The sequence below is a fragment of the Ochotona curzoniae genome, unplaced genomic scaffold (assembly GCF_017591425.1).
Source record: "Ochotona curzoniae isolate NIBS_2020 unplaced genomic scaffold, NIBS_Ocur_1.0 scaffold_3208, whole genome shotgun sequence".
Classification (NCBI taxonomy): domain Eukaryota; kingdom Metazoa; phylum Chordata; class Mammalia; order Lagomorpha; family Ochotonidae; genus Ochotona; species Ochotona curzoniae.
Genome location: NW_024467106.1, coordinates 17,493,542 through 17,510,323, shown reverse-complemented (window position 1 = coordinate 17,510,323; position 16,782 = coordinate 17,493,542). Strand labels below are relative to the sequence as shown.

Sequence of the window (16,782 nt, the reverse complement as noted above, 5' to 3'; positions counted from 1 at the left end):
CTTCTACACAAACCAATGTTGGAGCCCAGCCAGATCCTGCCCACCACACTTGGTACTCAGCAAACCAGTGAGAGCTGCAGCCTAGTCGAAGCGACTCACAATAATTCCCACCAGGCCTACCGCCTGCACTGGTTCCTGTGCTTGCCAGTATGTATAGCAGACTGGTTCAGTTTGTTCCACATCCCATTCAGTTCTCATACATGTCAATGGGCATTGAAGCCTAGTTCAATCCAACCAGCCCCACTATCCAACCCACACACATGCTAGTGGGTGCCATTCTCTGTCTAGACATACCTGCTCCAGTTCTGGTTCTCATGCTCACCAGTGGGACTGGTAACGCAAGAGGGAGGTACCCACTGTTTCCCTATTGGGACTAATCCCACTCCTGGATCCTTCATTCTCCAGGTGGTTTTGCAGGTTAACTTGACAGAATTAGCCCCCTATGCTAGCATCTGCTAGCTGATGCTGCAGCAAAGCCCAACCAAACCACACCCACTCTGGCTTATGCATGCACCAGTAGGAATAGTCAACCCAGCCTGGCTTCTCACTGATCTAGCCCACACGAAGCCAACAAGTGTTGTAGCGCTGCTTGGTCTGGTCTGCCCCCACCCCAACTCACTTTCCAATGGGAGTGATAGTCCAGCATGGGAGCTCCATGCAGCCCGTCCCCCGCTGTGTCCCACGTGTGCTGGTTGGGTGCTGTGGCCTGGTCTGGCATGGCCTGCCTCACCTTGGCATTTGCCAGTGGATGCTATAGCCTAGTTGGGCCTGGCCCATCTCCCAGTTCCAGCTCATGTTGGTGGGGGCTACAGTCTCGCTCAGCCCAGCCAGCCCCCAGTCCTGGCCCTCACGTGAACTGGCATGTGTTGTGACTGAACCTGCCCTGACCCACACTCTGTGCTGGTGCTCAGATTCACCAGTGGGGGATGTGAACTGGTCCTGCCTAGTTTGTCCCCAACCTGCGCCAAATGTATGCCAGTGGGTATTGTTCCCTGGCTTGGTCTGGGCTGCTCCCTTTCTTGGTTCTTGTGCTCACCTGCAGGGACTGTGTCCCAACAGAGAAGTTCCGCAAGCTCCTCCATTAGAACCTTTCTCAATGCCAGATCTCGCACATGTGGGTGGCTCCATGGACCAGCCCTACTTAGGCCACCTCCTGTCCTGAGCAAGAACAGTGTCCTTTCCTGACTGGCCTTCAACCCATTCCACCTTTTATTGTTGGGTGTTACAACCCAGCCAAGCCTGGTCCACACCCAGACACAGCTCACATCTGGCTCTGCAGGGTCAAAGACCTAGCTTAGACTGTTCGACACCAACCCTGGTTCTCATGAGCACCAGTAGGTGCTGGAGTTTATCCCAGTCCGGCACACCCAGACTCAGTCCATATTTGTGCCGAGGGTCACTGCAGCCATTTCCAGACCAGAATGCAGCCCCGACTCTGGTCCCTGTGCTCACAGTGAGAACCACAACTCAGCCAGGAAATCCACTTAGCTCCCCAGCAGGCCTGTTCCCAGCCATAGAGCTTGCATGTCACTGGGTTTGCCCTGACCCAGCTTGGCACAGTGCCTCACCTGTCATGGCCTTTGGCTTTGGGTGCTGTAGCTTGGCCTGACCTGGCCTGCCCCCAGTTCCAGCTCTCGCTAGCAGGTACTGGAACCTGGCGCTACTAAGTCTGCTCCCATCCCTGGCTTATGCAAACTGGTAGGTATGACAGCCTAGCTCAGCATGACTTGTGCTCCAGCCTGGTTTCTGCATTTGCCAGTGAGCTAAGGTTTGCTCAGCCCTGCCTGACCTGCCCCCTTCCAATTCCAATCCACATATTAGCCAATAGTTGGAGCTACCTTGCCCAGCTTGCCCGACCCCCAGGCCTGGACTATGTGCTCACCAGCTGGAGTTACGACGCACTAGGAAAGTTTCCCACCTTCCCCTACTTGGCCCATTCCCAGACCCAGATCTCAGGCATGTCAGGGAGTGTTAGGCCCTTGCCTGCCATAGCCTGCCCTTCCATCTTGACCTAATATGAGCTGGTGAATATTACGGCCTGGCCCACCCCACACCATTTTAGGATGCATATGCGGGTGCTGCAATCTGGATCTGGCCAGATTATTCTCTGTCACTGTACCCGTGAGTGTAGGCACGTTCATGGTCACACCTAGCTCAGCCCATCACCCCAACTCTTGAGCTAAGCAGTTGGACTTGTATTTCCACAGCGTTTGGCCCACATATCACTCACAGAATCTACCCAAGGACCTGGTTCTCTGGCATACTGGTTAGTGTCATGGCCCTGCTACTGGGGTCTGGCCCTGCCAGACAGTTCCCCAGCCCTAACTTTTGTGTGGACTGGCATGTGGAGGTCAGCAAGTTCCATGCTAACAAGCCCAACTTAGGACTGCAATGTGGGCTGGTGCATCAGTCTGACCCATACAGACCTTCCAATCTCTCCTGTTCAAAACATCAGGTCTCAGTCCCCTAGCTTAACTGCAAGTACAGTGACCCTGTAGTTGGATTCCTTCAAGATTAATTCATCACCTACATGTACAGTGGCTTAATCCACATCCCCAGGACTCCAGAGCTCACTGCTGGGTGACCACACCCAACGAGCAGAGCCCAGCATCAGTTGGCACTCTGGCCACTGCCAAGCCCAAGATGGCGGCATTGGGTTGAGCCAAGGACTGACTTGAGTTCCCGAGAGATCCCTTCACGGTATACTGACCATGAAGGGAGAAAACTCTCGGGCCTAGAGCAACCCCTGGACTTGCTTACCATTTGGCAGTGGTGTTTTGGGCTAGGGCCCCAAGCATTGTGTCCAACCTGGCTCAGGCACTCCAAGCTACCACGCTGCTGAGAGCTCCCTCCACCCAAGCCCCAACTGTGGGATGCAATTACATGAGTTGGAAACAGATTGATTCATTTTTTCCTGCTTTTAATGCCTGCTGAGTAGAGCATGAAATCCAAGGCTAATAATTTCTTACTACTAAGATACAAAGAAAGTGTGAGAACTGTATCAGTGCTCTGTGAGTTGGCTCACTCTCTAAGGCATACAAGGGCCATTTGGGGCCAGGGCTAGGAGCTAGGAACTCAACAAGGGTCTCCTATATGGGTAGCAGGCACCCATCTACTTGACACATCACTTGTTGACTCCCTAGTTGCACATCAGCAAGAGGCTGGAATAGGAGAGACTGGCCTTGAACTCAAGCTCTCTGGCATGGGATGCAGGTGTCCCAAGTAGCATCCTAAGCACTAGTCCAGATGTCCATCCCTTGCAATGGCATAGCAAGCTAATCTTGTGCTGTGGTGCTGGCATTATATGTGTGTCTTAGGTGCCCTACTTCCAATCTAGATCCCTAATTGTGGCACCTGGGCACCTGCACCTGTGTTAGAGACCTGGAAGAAGATCCTGGCTCCTGGCATCAAATCAGCTTACCTCCCACCATAGTGGCCATTTGAGGAATGAACCAGCAGATGGAAGACCTCCTGTCTCTGTCTCTCCTTCTTTCTTTGTATATTCTGCCTTTCAAATAAAAATAAACCAATCTTTAAAAATTTTTAAAAGGAACGGTTGATGGTTGTTACACCTTTTAGTCCCTGCCAAGTACCATTTGATGGAGATAGACATTGCTCGCATTCAGTGAGATCCTACTTTACACACTCACAGTTAATGCAAGGTTTACCAAGGGTGTGAAATGACAAAGGCCATCTCATGACGTGGATGGAGGGAGGAATTTGGACATGGAGTTTCATTGTTAATGCCACAAACTGGCCTCAGCATCAGCAACACCTGCTTGTATCTCTAGGGACCTCCATGACACACAGTAATTCCAGGGTGTAGAGAGGGAAACAGTAAGACTTACATAGATCTTTTTTAAGGGAGTCATTTTATTTATTTGAAATAGAGTTTCAGTGGGAGATGGACAGGGAGGAGGGAGAAAAAAATGTGAGAAAGAGAGAAGCAACCCAGGAGGGATGGAGGAAAGAATGGTGGGAAGAAGAGAAAAAGAGCTAGCGAGCGAGAGTTCTTCCTTACAGTGTTTTATTACCAAATGTACACGATGGCCAGGGCAAGACCAAACGCAGGAGCCAAGGACTTCTTCTACCTCGACCACATGAATGTAGGGACACAAAATACTTGACCATGGCACATACACATTAGCAGACTGCTATATTGGAGGTAGAGCAGGGAGGACACAAACTACTTCCAAATGGGGGCCAGTGACAACAGGATTCAATGAAACCAGAGGCAGACTACACACAATCAAGTGCTGTAATCTTGGGGTATGTATGAACCCAGAGCTTATGAGGCCACAAGAAATGGGGCAAATCACAGATTAAACCACACTCCCAGAGATCTGAGAGTGTGGATGAATGGGGACTGGGGAAGGGAGAATCCTGGGAGGTGGCAGAGGATGCATGGCCAAGGGAGTCAGTCATTCACCTCCATGAGCCCCATACCCTCATGGACACAGAGACAACGCACAACACTGCAAGGTGCATCGTTTATTGCGAGTGTAGAGGGAGATCATGCTCACATTCCTTAGGGTATGACAGAGAGAGTCAGTAATCTCCAAGGACATTTGATTACAGAGGGAGTGCTGGCAGTTAGGGACAATCCTGAGGATGTGTGGAGACCATCTTCACATGCAGCAGTAGGGACAGGAATTTGACCTAGAATTTGACCTGGAGGGATGTGATGGCCAGGATGCAGAGAGGCAGGTGCTGAGGCGAGCAGGCAGTTACCTGGTGCATAATACACAGAGGGGAAAGAGGACACAGACATTTAATAAGTGTCTTCTCGGAAGACAAGGTGGAGAGCTGCATCTCCTATGAATGTTCTAACTTAGCTTGTTTTCAGGAAAATAGGGGGGTGAAGAGTGCTGAGTAAATGATTCCCCTCCCCTGACTGAGGCCTCCTACATTGAAACAACTGACTTCTGTAAAAAGAAGAGCGCCAGAGAGAAAGAAATCCCACAGTGGGTTCTGTTAACTCCAGCCAAAGATATGTTCTAGAAGTTTGTGGGAAGTTGAGGAGCTTAACACAGGCCGGCTACCTTAGGTAAGTGACAGCTTTATGCAAGTCCTGCAGGGGAATACCGATTTCACCTGAATGAAGCCCTGTGACTGACCTGAGGCAGGAAACAGATGGGGAAACTTGAGGTCTGTTTTCCAAGTTGGAGGCCAAAGGGGAGGTCAGACAGGGCTGTTCCCAGATTGGAGAGCAGCAGCGTGAGAGCCCCTGTAGCCGAGCTTGGAGGTCGAGCTGACCTCCTGGATGGGAACATGGCCCCTCGACACAGACAGGCATCTCATCCTCACACCACCCTCCGCCCCGCTAGGCTTTCCATCTCAAACCATATTTCTGAGAGGTTCTCAGGCCTGTGCCTCTGTCCCCTTGCCAGGCTGCCACACAGTGAGTCTGTAATTTCAGCATCACTATCTCCTCTTCATTGCTGCTAGGGCCAGGGAAGCTGTTTCCTGCCCAGGACCATCCTGATGTTTCTCAGGTAGCTCACAGACCATGGTAAGTGATCAGCTTCAAACTGAGCCTGCCTTAGCTAGAGAGATACACTCCAAAGGCTCGCCATTGTGTGTCTTGGGAGTGCCAGGACAAATGGGTTCATGTGCCTGGCCAACACATCCCCTAACCCATATGAAACTGGGATTCTGAGCCCAGGATCTCTAACTCCAAATATAAACCTCTTCCCACAATTTCCCATTTCCCCACCTGACACTCCAAGCTTCCTTCCCAATAATCTGAGGACAAAGCCCAGATCCTCCCACAAGGTGTTGACCCAACCCTTCTCTCCAGCTCCTCTCAGAGCTCACCAACCTGAGGGCTTAGGCCTATGCCTGGTCTCGGGCTTGGAGGCAGCGATCTGCAGAGGAGGAACAGAACATGTTAAGGCACCAAACCCCAGTTCATGAGCCAGGAAGGAAGCAGCTGACTCACCAGCCTAGGAACAAGGGGACTGGCTGTGGGTGAAACCATTCCTGGATTTCTCCTGTGTTCCATGATCATTTGTAAGAGAAAGAGAAGACTGAACTTACCAGTCTTGGTTAGGTCCAGTATGTTTTCCTTCACGATGCCACGTTCTTGACTCAGTTGCACAAACTTTTCTCTGATTTCTGACCTCACATCAGGTCCTCGGCCTGTGGGAAGAGTGAGAGTCATGGCTGGGTCTTGTATGCTGACTTGTGGAGGTGAATGAGGAGAGGAGGCCCCAATGGAGGGGAAAAGAAATGGCACCATGTGGGGCTTAGGCTGAAGTCAGGTGGTGGGAGGTATATGACACCAGCAGGACATGTTTGGGGCTCAATGCCAGACTTTAGAGTTCCCCCACCTGCAGATTAACCAGGGTGAGCATTGGTGTTCACAGTGAGGAGAATGTCAGGGGATGAGATAAACTTGAGTGCAGGGTTTCTTCCTTCCACCCTGCCAGCCCTCCCCCCTCCAAGATGGGAGCTGGTGTGAAAAGACCCTACCATAGAGTTCCATCACCTGGAAGCCATCCCCATTGTTGTCATTCTTGAGATGGAATATGACATACTCATCAGAGACCATGTCAAGGATGCGAAAGACATTGTGTCCATCATCTGTGGGCAGAAGAACAAGACTCAGAACTTGTTTGACCAAGAAGGAGGCCATTGACATCCTTTGCCTGGTCTCTTCCACACAATAAAGTCAAGAAGGCAGAGAGGTTGATGAATGCACCTCCCTGGACTACAAGAGGTGGTGTCTGTGCTAGGTTGGCCTCCAGTGGTACAAACATGCAGCCACAGCAGCCGCTCACCCTGGTCTCTCTGAGACCTGCCCACCTCCCTCAGCAGCTCTCCAGGATGTACCTCTGACCTCCTCCTAATTCTCACTGACATCACACGCTGAGTCCGCATCCTGAGAAGGTTGTCACGGTAGTGAGCACCAGCCCTACTCAGAAAGGCGTAGGAACAAGAAGCTGCCCTGCCCCTTTTCTGGTTTTCTTTTCATTATTTTTGTTATTATTACTATTGTATGATACAGCTCCCTAGGCTCCTGGTATTTCACATATCCTCCTCAAACCCCTTCACCTCGATCCTCTATATCAGTATTAAAATATAGTCAGTTCTTCATACACAGTCATATGTCCATCATTGTGGGCACGGGCAATGACAGAGTCTAGCATCATAGTGTCAAAATATAGTAAACAGTTTCATTGTAAGTCCATCTTTGTCTCGAAATGGAGATGCTTACTACATTTGATCCTCACATGTGCATATGTTAGTCTCCATTTCACAGTCACCGTACATCCCTTTAAATGAAAAGTCACAACACAAAATGAATAAGAGGAAGAAAATAGGAATTTACAGTGCCAGGAAGTTAAATAATATGTTACCAAATTTGACAGTGTCCATTGTACAGCTGCTATACATCCTCTTCAATGAAAAGCCACAAAACAAAATCAACAACAGGAAGGAAAAATGAAATTAACAGCATCATGAAGTTAAATAACATGCTAGTGAATGACTAATGTGTTGCTGAAGAAATGAAAAAAAAATCAAGAAACTTCTTTAAAAAATGATGCTACTATATGATCTATGAGTCAGTGAGGAATTTAATCCAAAGAAGGTGTTTTGAAGAGATGAAACTAAGAAAACACAATCAAAATCCATGAGATACAGTTTCCACTGGTCATTTTTCCTGAAATGTCTCTCCTTTGAGCAACAAATAGATGGGTTTTGCTTTTTACTTCAGTCTACTAATCTACGAAGTTTGATTGATGAGTTTCAACTGTTTACATTCATGGTTAATATAAATAGGTGTCAATTTGATCCTGTCATTTTAGGAATGGATTGTTCATTGATTTAGTCTTGTGTTGTCATTTTACTGGGATGTTCTTCCTGTTTGCCTTTGGTTTTGTTGAGTGCTATTCCTCTTCTCTGTCAAGAGAACATCTTGAAGTATCATTTGTAGGCAGGTTAGGAAGAAGCAAATTCTTTTAACTTTTCTTGACTGTGGAAGAATTTTCTTTCATTTTCAAAGACAAAAGAAAGCTTTGCTGGATATGTTATCCTAAGCTGACAATGTTTTCTTTTAGACTCTGGAATATGTCACTCCATTCTCTTCTGGCCTACAGAGTTTCCTGGGAGAGGTCTCCTGTGAGTTTAATTGGCATTCCTTTATATGTCAATTGATTTTTTTTTCACATACACATTTAAGGATCTTTTCCTTGTGTTTGATTGAAGAGAGTTTGATGATCATGTGTCGTGGTGAAGATCGCTTTTGTTCAAGCCTGTTGGGAGTTCTGTGCCCCTCCGGGATGCTGTTTCCCAATTCTTTCTTTAGATTAGGGAAAATTTTCCTTATTATTTCAATAAATGTATCTGTAAAACCAGTTTCTCTTTCTGCACCTTCTGGGACCCCATAATTCTTATCTTTGGCCTCTCAATAGTGTCTTTCAATTCTTGAATACCTTTTTTTTTGCCTGATCCAGCTCTGCTTTCAGCTTTGTGTTTGCTTCCCCCTGGTGATAGGAAATATCTTCCAGTTCTGAGATTCTTTGTTCTGCTGCTTCACTCTAATTTGGAGAGTCTCCACTGTACTTTTAATTTGCTCTACTGTGGTCTTAATTTCTGATATACCAGCCTTGATTGGCTTTATTGCTGCTATTTCTTGTGTAACATATTCCTTCAATTCTTTGGATTCTTGTATGTGCTTCCATGGTTGATTAGAAGCTTTATAGTGAGTTTTCTGAATTCTGTGTGCCCCATATTCCTGATGTCTTCCTCAGTTAACTCTGAGATTGGCATAGGGTTTTGCTCCTGTGCAGGGGAGTGCTCAGTAATATTCATTGTGCCTTTGTCTCTTCTTTTGCTCTTGCTCATTGTATTTCTGGTTACAGATTCTTCTCCTTGGGGCAGGTTTCTAAGCTGTGTCACCCACAGGTCTACAGTTTGATTTGACTTATTGCCATTGGTATACAGCTGTTTGCTTGCAGCCAATTGTGCCACTATCTCCAGCAAGTTCCAGGTCTGGGTTCTTAGGTTAGATTTCCAGCATGGTCTCTGTAGCCCTCTTGGCTCACCAGTCTCCACTTCCTGTGCTATCATGCTGAGGTTGCACTGTTGTCTCTGCCACCTTTTTTGCACTTTCAGTTGGAGCAGGTGGCAGGATTAGGGAGACAGCAGGTGTCCTATATAGCTAGGTTGTTTTTGGAGCTAATCTTGCTGGAACCTGGTGGACGTTAGGTCTGGGTGCCACATGGACCTATTTTGACCCAAATGATGCCACAGTCAGTATGATTTTCCTGCGGGACCAGTGCAATCCACGGAACTCAGTGAGTTATCGTGAGCTCAGCACATGTGCAGTTCAGTATTGTCCCCTGCAGCCCTAAACTTTTGGCACAGTGTACAAAATGGACCCGACATGCCCCTACCAGAGTTCTTGATCTATTGACTGTCAGGTCTGAGGGCTACCCAGACGTGTCCCAGGAGGAACCTGCAGAATGCTGCGTTCTCTGAGTCAAAAATGAGTTCCCTGTCTGCTCAGCGCATGCTCAGTTGTTTCCCTTGCTTTAGCCTTTTTACGAAAATGGCGCCCAATTCTGCTCCTAGGGGGCTGACTGGGCTGTGAAATCCATGCTGTTCTTGCACTGCCCGTCTGGGATCTGCTGCTCTGTCTCTGCTTCTGGTCAGATCAAACGGACCAGCATGATGGACAGTTCTTTGTCTGAGCTCACCTCCCAAGCTCCCAGTGAAAGTCTCTTCCCACCTGGTGGCTGGTGGAGTTCTGGCTGCTGGTGGAGTTCAGATTGCCGTTAGCTGAATGCCGCTGGAATATCAGTCACTGCAACACCACACTGTTGTGTCCACTGCTTTCCTGTGTCTGTCAGTCTCCAGGTACCACTCTGCTGTTGTTCTGTCCTCTCCTGTTTCCTGGAATGTGTGCTCTCTGCTTCATCCTGATTAAATGTTTCTCCATCTGTTTAAATGTGTCCTTATCCTCTATGCCTCCATCTTGATTCTCCTGCTCCTTTTGCTCTTATTCTGAGACTTCACTTGCATGGCAGGGAGCACATGAGATCATGTCACCTTCTTTCTCATCTGACAGTGTTGTGTGCCAAGCATTTGCTTGGACCTGTAATTCTCTCCCACACTGAAGACACTAGGATGTTGACTCTTAGATGTCCCCAGGATGGGACCTAAATCATCATTGACAAATGCTATGAAGTATCAGGGACTTGGCAAGACACACCTTGTGGTTAAAAGCAGAATTGAGAGAAGACTGTTTGGGGGTATACTTACACTCAACAGTATATACTCCTTCCTCCTCTGTTGGATCAGCCACTAACTCATGTGCAACACATTCTCCGTTGACACTGGAAAAGAGTGTAAGTGGATGACCAAGGGATAATAACAAGACTGAGTCCCTCACCTTCTGCCCTCCTTCCCACTCCAGTTTCTTATTCTACTTGTGAATATTTTTGGCACAGTGATCAAAGAGCTTTTACTGACAGGATTGCCTTTGATCTGATACTTGGAGAAGAGCTCATACAACTAGTTCATCATTGCTATTATCACCACTCACTAGTGTTGTTACCATTATAAGATGTCTGCTTTTATGGATGGCAGACTGAGTGTTCACCACATGCTCCTTTCTAAAATAAGTGCTTTTCAAGTGCTACCAGGTGAGGTCCTCACAAAAACAAAATACAGAAAACAAAAACAAAATTCAGATAAAGACCTGACACCATCTCATTTCCCAAGGGAAAATGGACATAGAAAGACAGGAATGTTTTTTGGTCATGCAAACTGTAGGTGATGAATTAACAGTGAGGCTGCTGATGCCGTATCATGATGCTATATAATATCATCACACTATTTATGACTGATGTCCCTCTGCCACCTTCTCTTTCCACTTTGGTACATTAATTCCTGCCATAAACTCTGCCCTCTGAATCTTGAAAAGTCTTGAGGCCACAAAGTCCTGGATCAGTGCCAAATCCTCAGACTTTGGGTGCAGACTCAGTGTGTGTGTTCACACAAAGCAGCATGTGCACACATGTATGCATGTGTGAACACACAGGCTTATGTGTCAGTGATACTCGGCTTCCACTTTCTCCTTCCTTACGCAAAAGAGTCTCACTTACATTGTATGGAATTTGATAGACATAGATGAGTCCTGCAAGATATCGATGCGTTCTGTAAACAACCTCATGCTTCCATTTTCTTCTATTTTTTCCCTGTGGTCGGAGGCTATCAGAACAGAATACCATTTCCCAGAAACCTACAGTGAAGAAGGAAAAGGATTAGGTAAGAGAGCAGCAGAGGGTTTGCCACATGGACATTTCTGCACTTTAACCTGGGCTACGGCTCATAATGGTGATGTATTGATGGAATTAGAATTGTGGTCAATGGACACCACCTCTGTGGTGTGTCTCACCCATGGGTATGGAGATCACCAAACACAGTTTTTGAATGTGGTACAATAGCTACACATCTTTTTTGTTTCATATGCTAAGGACCCTCGGGTGCTCCAGTGAAACCTACCTGACTTCAGCATCCTCCAGTGCAGGAGTGGCTGTTTGGCACTACAATTAAGATGCTGGCTGGGATGCCTACAGCCCATAGAAGGACCCTGGCAAACTTCTAATTCTAACTTCATTCTATTGTGCACACTGGGAAGCAACAGGTTGATATCCTATGTAGTTATGTCCATGTCAGTATGTGGAAGTCCTAAATTGAATTTGGGTTCCAGGCATGAGCCAATGTGGCAATTGGAGGAGTAAACCAATAGGTAGAGCTCCCTGTGGGTCCATCTGTCTCTTAGGTAAACAGACAAAAATGGGGACTCCTCCACACCACCCACCACAGTCAGAAATTGCTGTGCCTACCTCGGATACATCAGCAGCTGCTTCCTTTTGGGCACCGATCAGAACCAGTGCCACACACAGCCACGACTTCAGCTCGGTAGGAGTCATTATCACTTCTCTGTCGTGCCACAACCGTCTTTCCCTGCATGTCGTTCCTGTTCAGTTTGCCTGATTATATACCCTGTGGTCAGTTTGTTTGTCTATGGGACTTCATCTTCACCCCTCCCCTCCAGGAAATGGCCTTTCCTGCTCTGGTGTGAGGCCTGGGATTGTTCCTGCCCATTTGAGACCTGGCCATCCCATCTCCTTAAGATGTAATTAGTGACCTTCAAGTCTTCAAACATGCTCTCAAGGAGAACAGTGGATGGCCAACAGCAATGCGATTGGGAAACAGATTCTGCTTTGTATCTTGCAGGGAATAACAAAGCTCATTATGTGTGGGAATAGAGGAAAATAACTGGGAAAAGGAGCATGTGGAGAATGCCAATTTTCCCCCATCTTTTTTTGTGCAGTGTAGTTGGGCAAACTACCCAGGGTTTCCAAGTCTCTAACCCAACAAATACTCAAGGCAAAGTAACCATCACAAAGCACTGAAAGGGGTTGAACAAAGCTGCTCAGTATGTTTTCACCTCTTTTCCTTACTCACTGAACTCAGTCCCCATGGCCTTCTTTGTCCCCACTTGAATGTGAAAGTATTGATCACACAGCATAATTCTATGTCATTGTACACTAGACTTCATACCTACAAGACATGATCAGTGGATTAGGTATTATGGTACAGTGGATAAAGCTACTACCTGTGACACTGATATCCTGTAGGGACAGTGTATCAAGCCCTGGCTGCTCCTCTTCTGCTCCAGCATTTTGTTAATGGTCTGGGAATAAGAGGCCTGTATACCTGCATGGAAGACCATGATCAAACTCTAGGCCAAGGTGGCAACGTGGGAGTGAATCAGTGAATGGAAGTTCCCTTTTTCTCTCACTCTTTATGTGTGTTCATCGCAGATACACAAACAAATACTTAACTGACTCTCACATAAATAAATTTTCAATGTTACTATCTCTTCCTTCATAAAACCTGTGGTGAATTTGGAGAAATGTGTGATATACTCAGTAACAGTTGAAGCTGTTAGGCACAAAATGTGTGACATATCAGTAACAGTTGAAGTTGATAGGCACATGCAATGGCCCAACTTACTGCTGCTGAACCCACACCATGGTAAAGGGAGTGATGAGGGATGATGACTGTGTAGAATGTGCTTAAGGGCACAGGCTTTGGAGTCCTGCAGGCCTGCTCCATTCCTGCTCCTATTAGTTTGAAGCTTTGAGAACATATTTTACCTTCCTAGAGGATTCCTCTCCATTTTCCTCTTCCTGAAGACAGTTATGCCTGCCGAGGAGGCTGCAGTAGGGATTCAATGGACTGATGAGCATAACACCCTCAGCATAAGTGTCAGGCATATATGGACCTGGTGGGATCACAGCCTGCTACTGGATGTGGTAGGACTTGGGAAGGCCTTGAGAGTGAGGGAGGGTGCAGAGGTGTGGAGTGCATGTGTGTGTGTGAAGAGCCCTCTGAGTGAGAGCCATGTGGAGAGTCAGGGTCTGGTGTTTCCAGCAGGGCTGTTCAAAATTCAGTCAACACTTGCCTTGTGCTAAACACCTTCTCCTAGTGTCTCCCACCCCAAGCCAGAAAGAGGCTGGTGTCATGGGAGGGGTTGGGCATAAGGCACTAAGCCTAGGAACTGTGGCCCCCTTACACAGCCATGCCACACCTTTGGTGGACACTCCCCAGTTCCTGCTCACCTGAGATCCAGTCACTGTTATTTTGGAGCCCATATTACTTTCCCCCTCAGAGGCATCTGTTTGTTTCACTGTCTTTGAGATGGAAGAACTGAGCTTGATATCTGGTGCAGAAGGCTGGGCACCTTGAAGTTATTTTCTCCACTGATCCTGTCTCAGAACAGGTAGAAGCCTGTGAACCTCCCAGGGAACCCCACTCTTTCCAGGTTGTCATGCTGATGGGAGACTCAGCTACTACTTATGACATCCTACTGCCAACACTAACTCTGTGTTCATCAGGCACCATATTGTAACTTTTGTTAGTCAGGCAAAATACACTGTGATGAGCCTAAATTACAAGTCAAAAGGCAGATGTCAAAATTGAATTTGATTATCAGCTAATGGAATCGAGATGTATGCTGGAAGAATGATGGAAAAGAATGCATGGAAAATGGTTTCTGACAACGCTAATGTCTAAGATCCACAATTCAGTCCTCACTACAATATGATTTTGTCATCTTGATGTTCCAAATTTACAATGCAGAAGAAATATGTAGATTCTTGGGCATTTGCCACAGTGGTTAAGCTACACTGCCTTGGGTGCCCATACTGGCTAGTAGGGCTTTGAGTCATGGCTTCATGGGCAGTTCCAGGTTTTGGCTGCCATGCACCCTCAGAGGCAACAGGGGATGATTCAAGCCCTTGGGTTGCTGCCACGTGGGTGGGAGGCCCAGGTTGGGTTCTTGTGTCCCAGCTGCATCCTGGCACACTTGGGCTGTAGTGGGTATGTGGAGTGTGGGCACTCTCTGTTGTGTGTATCTTCCTGTCCAGCTTTCAAATCAATAAAGTTAAATCAACAATAACATGCAACCAAGGAGATTCCTGGTCACTGCAAGGCTCTTGCATAAGGACAGAGGTAACAAATCCCAGAGAAGGCTCTGGACCAGGCCTCTGGAGCCTGCCTTCTCTTGGTCTTGTTGGAGGGGAGCTAGTGGGTGGAGCTCTTGGCATGGGGAAGTGAGATGGTGGTTGTGCCTGTGTCACAGCAGTGAGATGTGATTTGCTTGAAGAGAGCCTCATGGCTGCCTCCTGAGCTTCCACCTTCCATCTCTCTGGCGACCACTGATGCCCTTGGCTTCATGGTGCTTTCACTGGTTAGGGGTCAGGCTTCAATCAGGAACAGATAGAAAGGGCAGGGAGAGAGAGAGTGCACCAGTGTAGACTCAGGGCTCTGCGACGTGACACTCAGGCTGTGTGAGCCCTGAGCTGTTTAGCGACAAATTTTTGAGCCAAAGGGAGCAGCAAGGAGAAGGGCCCAGAGACAGGCTTATCCATAGAGAAAGGAGGAAAGCTGTGTGCATGACTCAGGAGTAAGTGGAACATGCGTGAGTGAAGATCGAGTGACATTTGAAGTGTGGAACCCATCAGCCGGGAACTGCTGGCTCCATCCCATTTTAGGTCATCCTCTTGTGTGCTATAAAATACTGTCCTCCAGGTGATCAGCCAAGGTTTGTCTATGCTTCTCAGAACTCATGAGCTTTAGAAACCAGTGTAACAAAGTTTCTGAAATGTTAACTTGTAAGCACAACAGCTGGTTCCATGTGGTTTCAGTTCCAAGGACAGAGACTTTTCCAATGAAATTTCCTCTGGATCAGAACATTAAATGGCAAACCCTCTAAGCCAAGGAGAGTGCCTCGGGGTGTCCTGGTTTAATATTTCCTCTGGGAGTTTATTTGACATTTATCTTTCTTATACCAAGGCTTAAGTCACTCATGATATTTAAAGAATAGTAACTGGATTGTTTAAAAGTAACTTGGGCCTCACACAGTCATATGACTGAATGCCCATCTTCAGGGCATTCTCAGGGGTTTAGTGCGATGAATATGGTTATTAGGGGGAAACACAGACCACGTAATCACAGTAAATAGAATTGGGAGTAAAGGGCTGCCTGGGACGGGCATAAGTCAGAGGTCATGCCGTGGCTTGACTCGTGTGTCACCTAGGAGAGGGCCTGTGTTTGAGTCCTGGCTGTGTGTTGTGTTCCTGCTTCCTGCTAATGTGCTCCCTGGGATGTGGTGGTGATGGTCCAGTGGCATGTGTCTCTGCCAGTTACATGGGCCCTCAAGGTTGGTTCTGGGATCTTGGCTTCATCCTGGTCCAGTCCTGGTATTGTAGGCATTTGGGGAGAAAATATGGAGGATATGGAAAATTCTCTTTCTCTCTGTGTTTCTCCCCTGCGCTCACTGCCACTCTACATCAATGAATCAATGAATCAATGAATCAATACACTTACTAATACTGAAGCACTAATTTGAGAAAGAGTAAATGGTAAATATTTTAGACTTTGCAGGCCAAGAGGTCAAATTCAATAGAATATTATACAGTGATAGAGACAGCCTATTTCCACATCTTTTGCTCGATTTCTATTTAAGTCCTATGAATTCTATAGTGTTTTTTGAAGTGAGGTGTATTAGTGAGAATGGAACTGTGTTTTTAAACTAATATTTGTCTTACTTGAGGTTGAAAGTTAGCGTTCTTGGCATCACATTAACAGACATTGTCTTTGCCTCATGGACTACATAAAATGAAGAAATGGATTTGGCATTCAGGTCACAGTATTCCAATCCTTAATATAGAGATAAGGTTCTGTTGTTTAAAATCCTCTGTGGTTATCAACACATCACTGGCTTGTGGCAATCTACCCTCAGGGGACAATGTAATAGCTCCCCATGTGTAGTCCAAGCACCTTAAGTAGGATATGTCTACCTTGTCTCTTGTGCCTTTTGCTTTATTTTGCCATCTAAAGTACTCCTGCACACACTAAGACTGCATACCCATTGTGAGATAATAATCTGTTAAATGTCATGTGATTACATCAACTCTGATTGTACCAATATTCTTGACTCTTATTTTAGGACAGAATTAGATGAGTTGTAATCTGTTTGATCCATTTTGGTCCTGCTTTTAATGTTTGCTGAGTGGGGCATAAAATCTAGGACTAGTAATTTCTCTCTACTGAGGTTAAAATAAAAGTCTGAATACTGCATTCAGTGCCTTTGGTTTATGGAAATTTTCCTTGTTTTTCCTGAGTACTTGCACAAATAAGCTCTTTCAGAGAGGACATTTGATGCTGTGGTTAAGATGCCATCAAGTTATGCCTGCG

The 16,782-nt window shown here is 46.8% G+C and overlaps 1 protein-coding gene across 1 annotated transcript in view; it reads right to left on the bottom strand.

Moving 5' to 3' along the window:
- Nucleotides 1-4,642: 4,642 nt before the first annotated feature.
- Nucleotides 4,643-16,782, bottom strand: part of LOC121144807 (major urinary protein 4-like) — a 50,389-nt gene continuing 38,249 nt past the window's right edge. The window contains exons 5-8 of the mRNA XM_040963350.1: nucleotides 6,475-6,499; nucleotides 6,040-6,141; nucleotides 5,822-5,867; nucleotides 4,643-4,731 (exon numbers count right to left, since the gene is read on the bottom strand). Coding sequence (XP_040819284.1) covers nucleotides 5,836-5,867; nucleotides 6,040-6,141; nucleotides 6,475-6,499 — 159 coding nt within the window. The 3' untranslated portion in view covers nucleotides 4,643-4,731; nucleotides 5,822-5,835. The remainder of the gene's footprint in view (nucleotides 4,732-5,821; nucleotides 5,868-6,039; nucleotides 6,142-6,474; nucleotides 6,500-16,782) is intronic.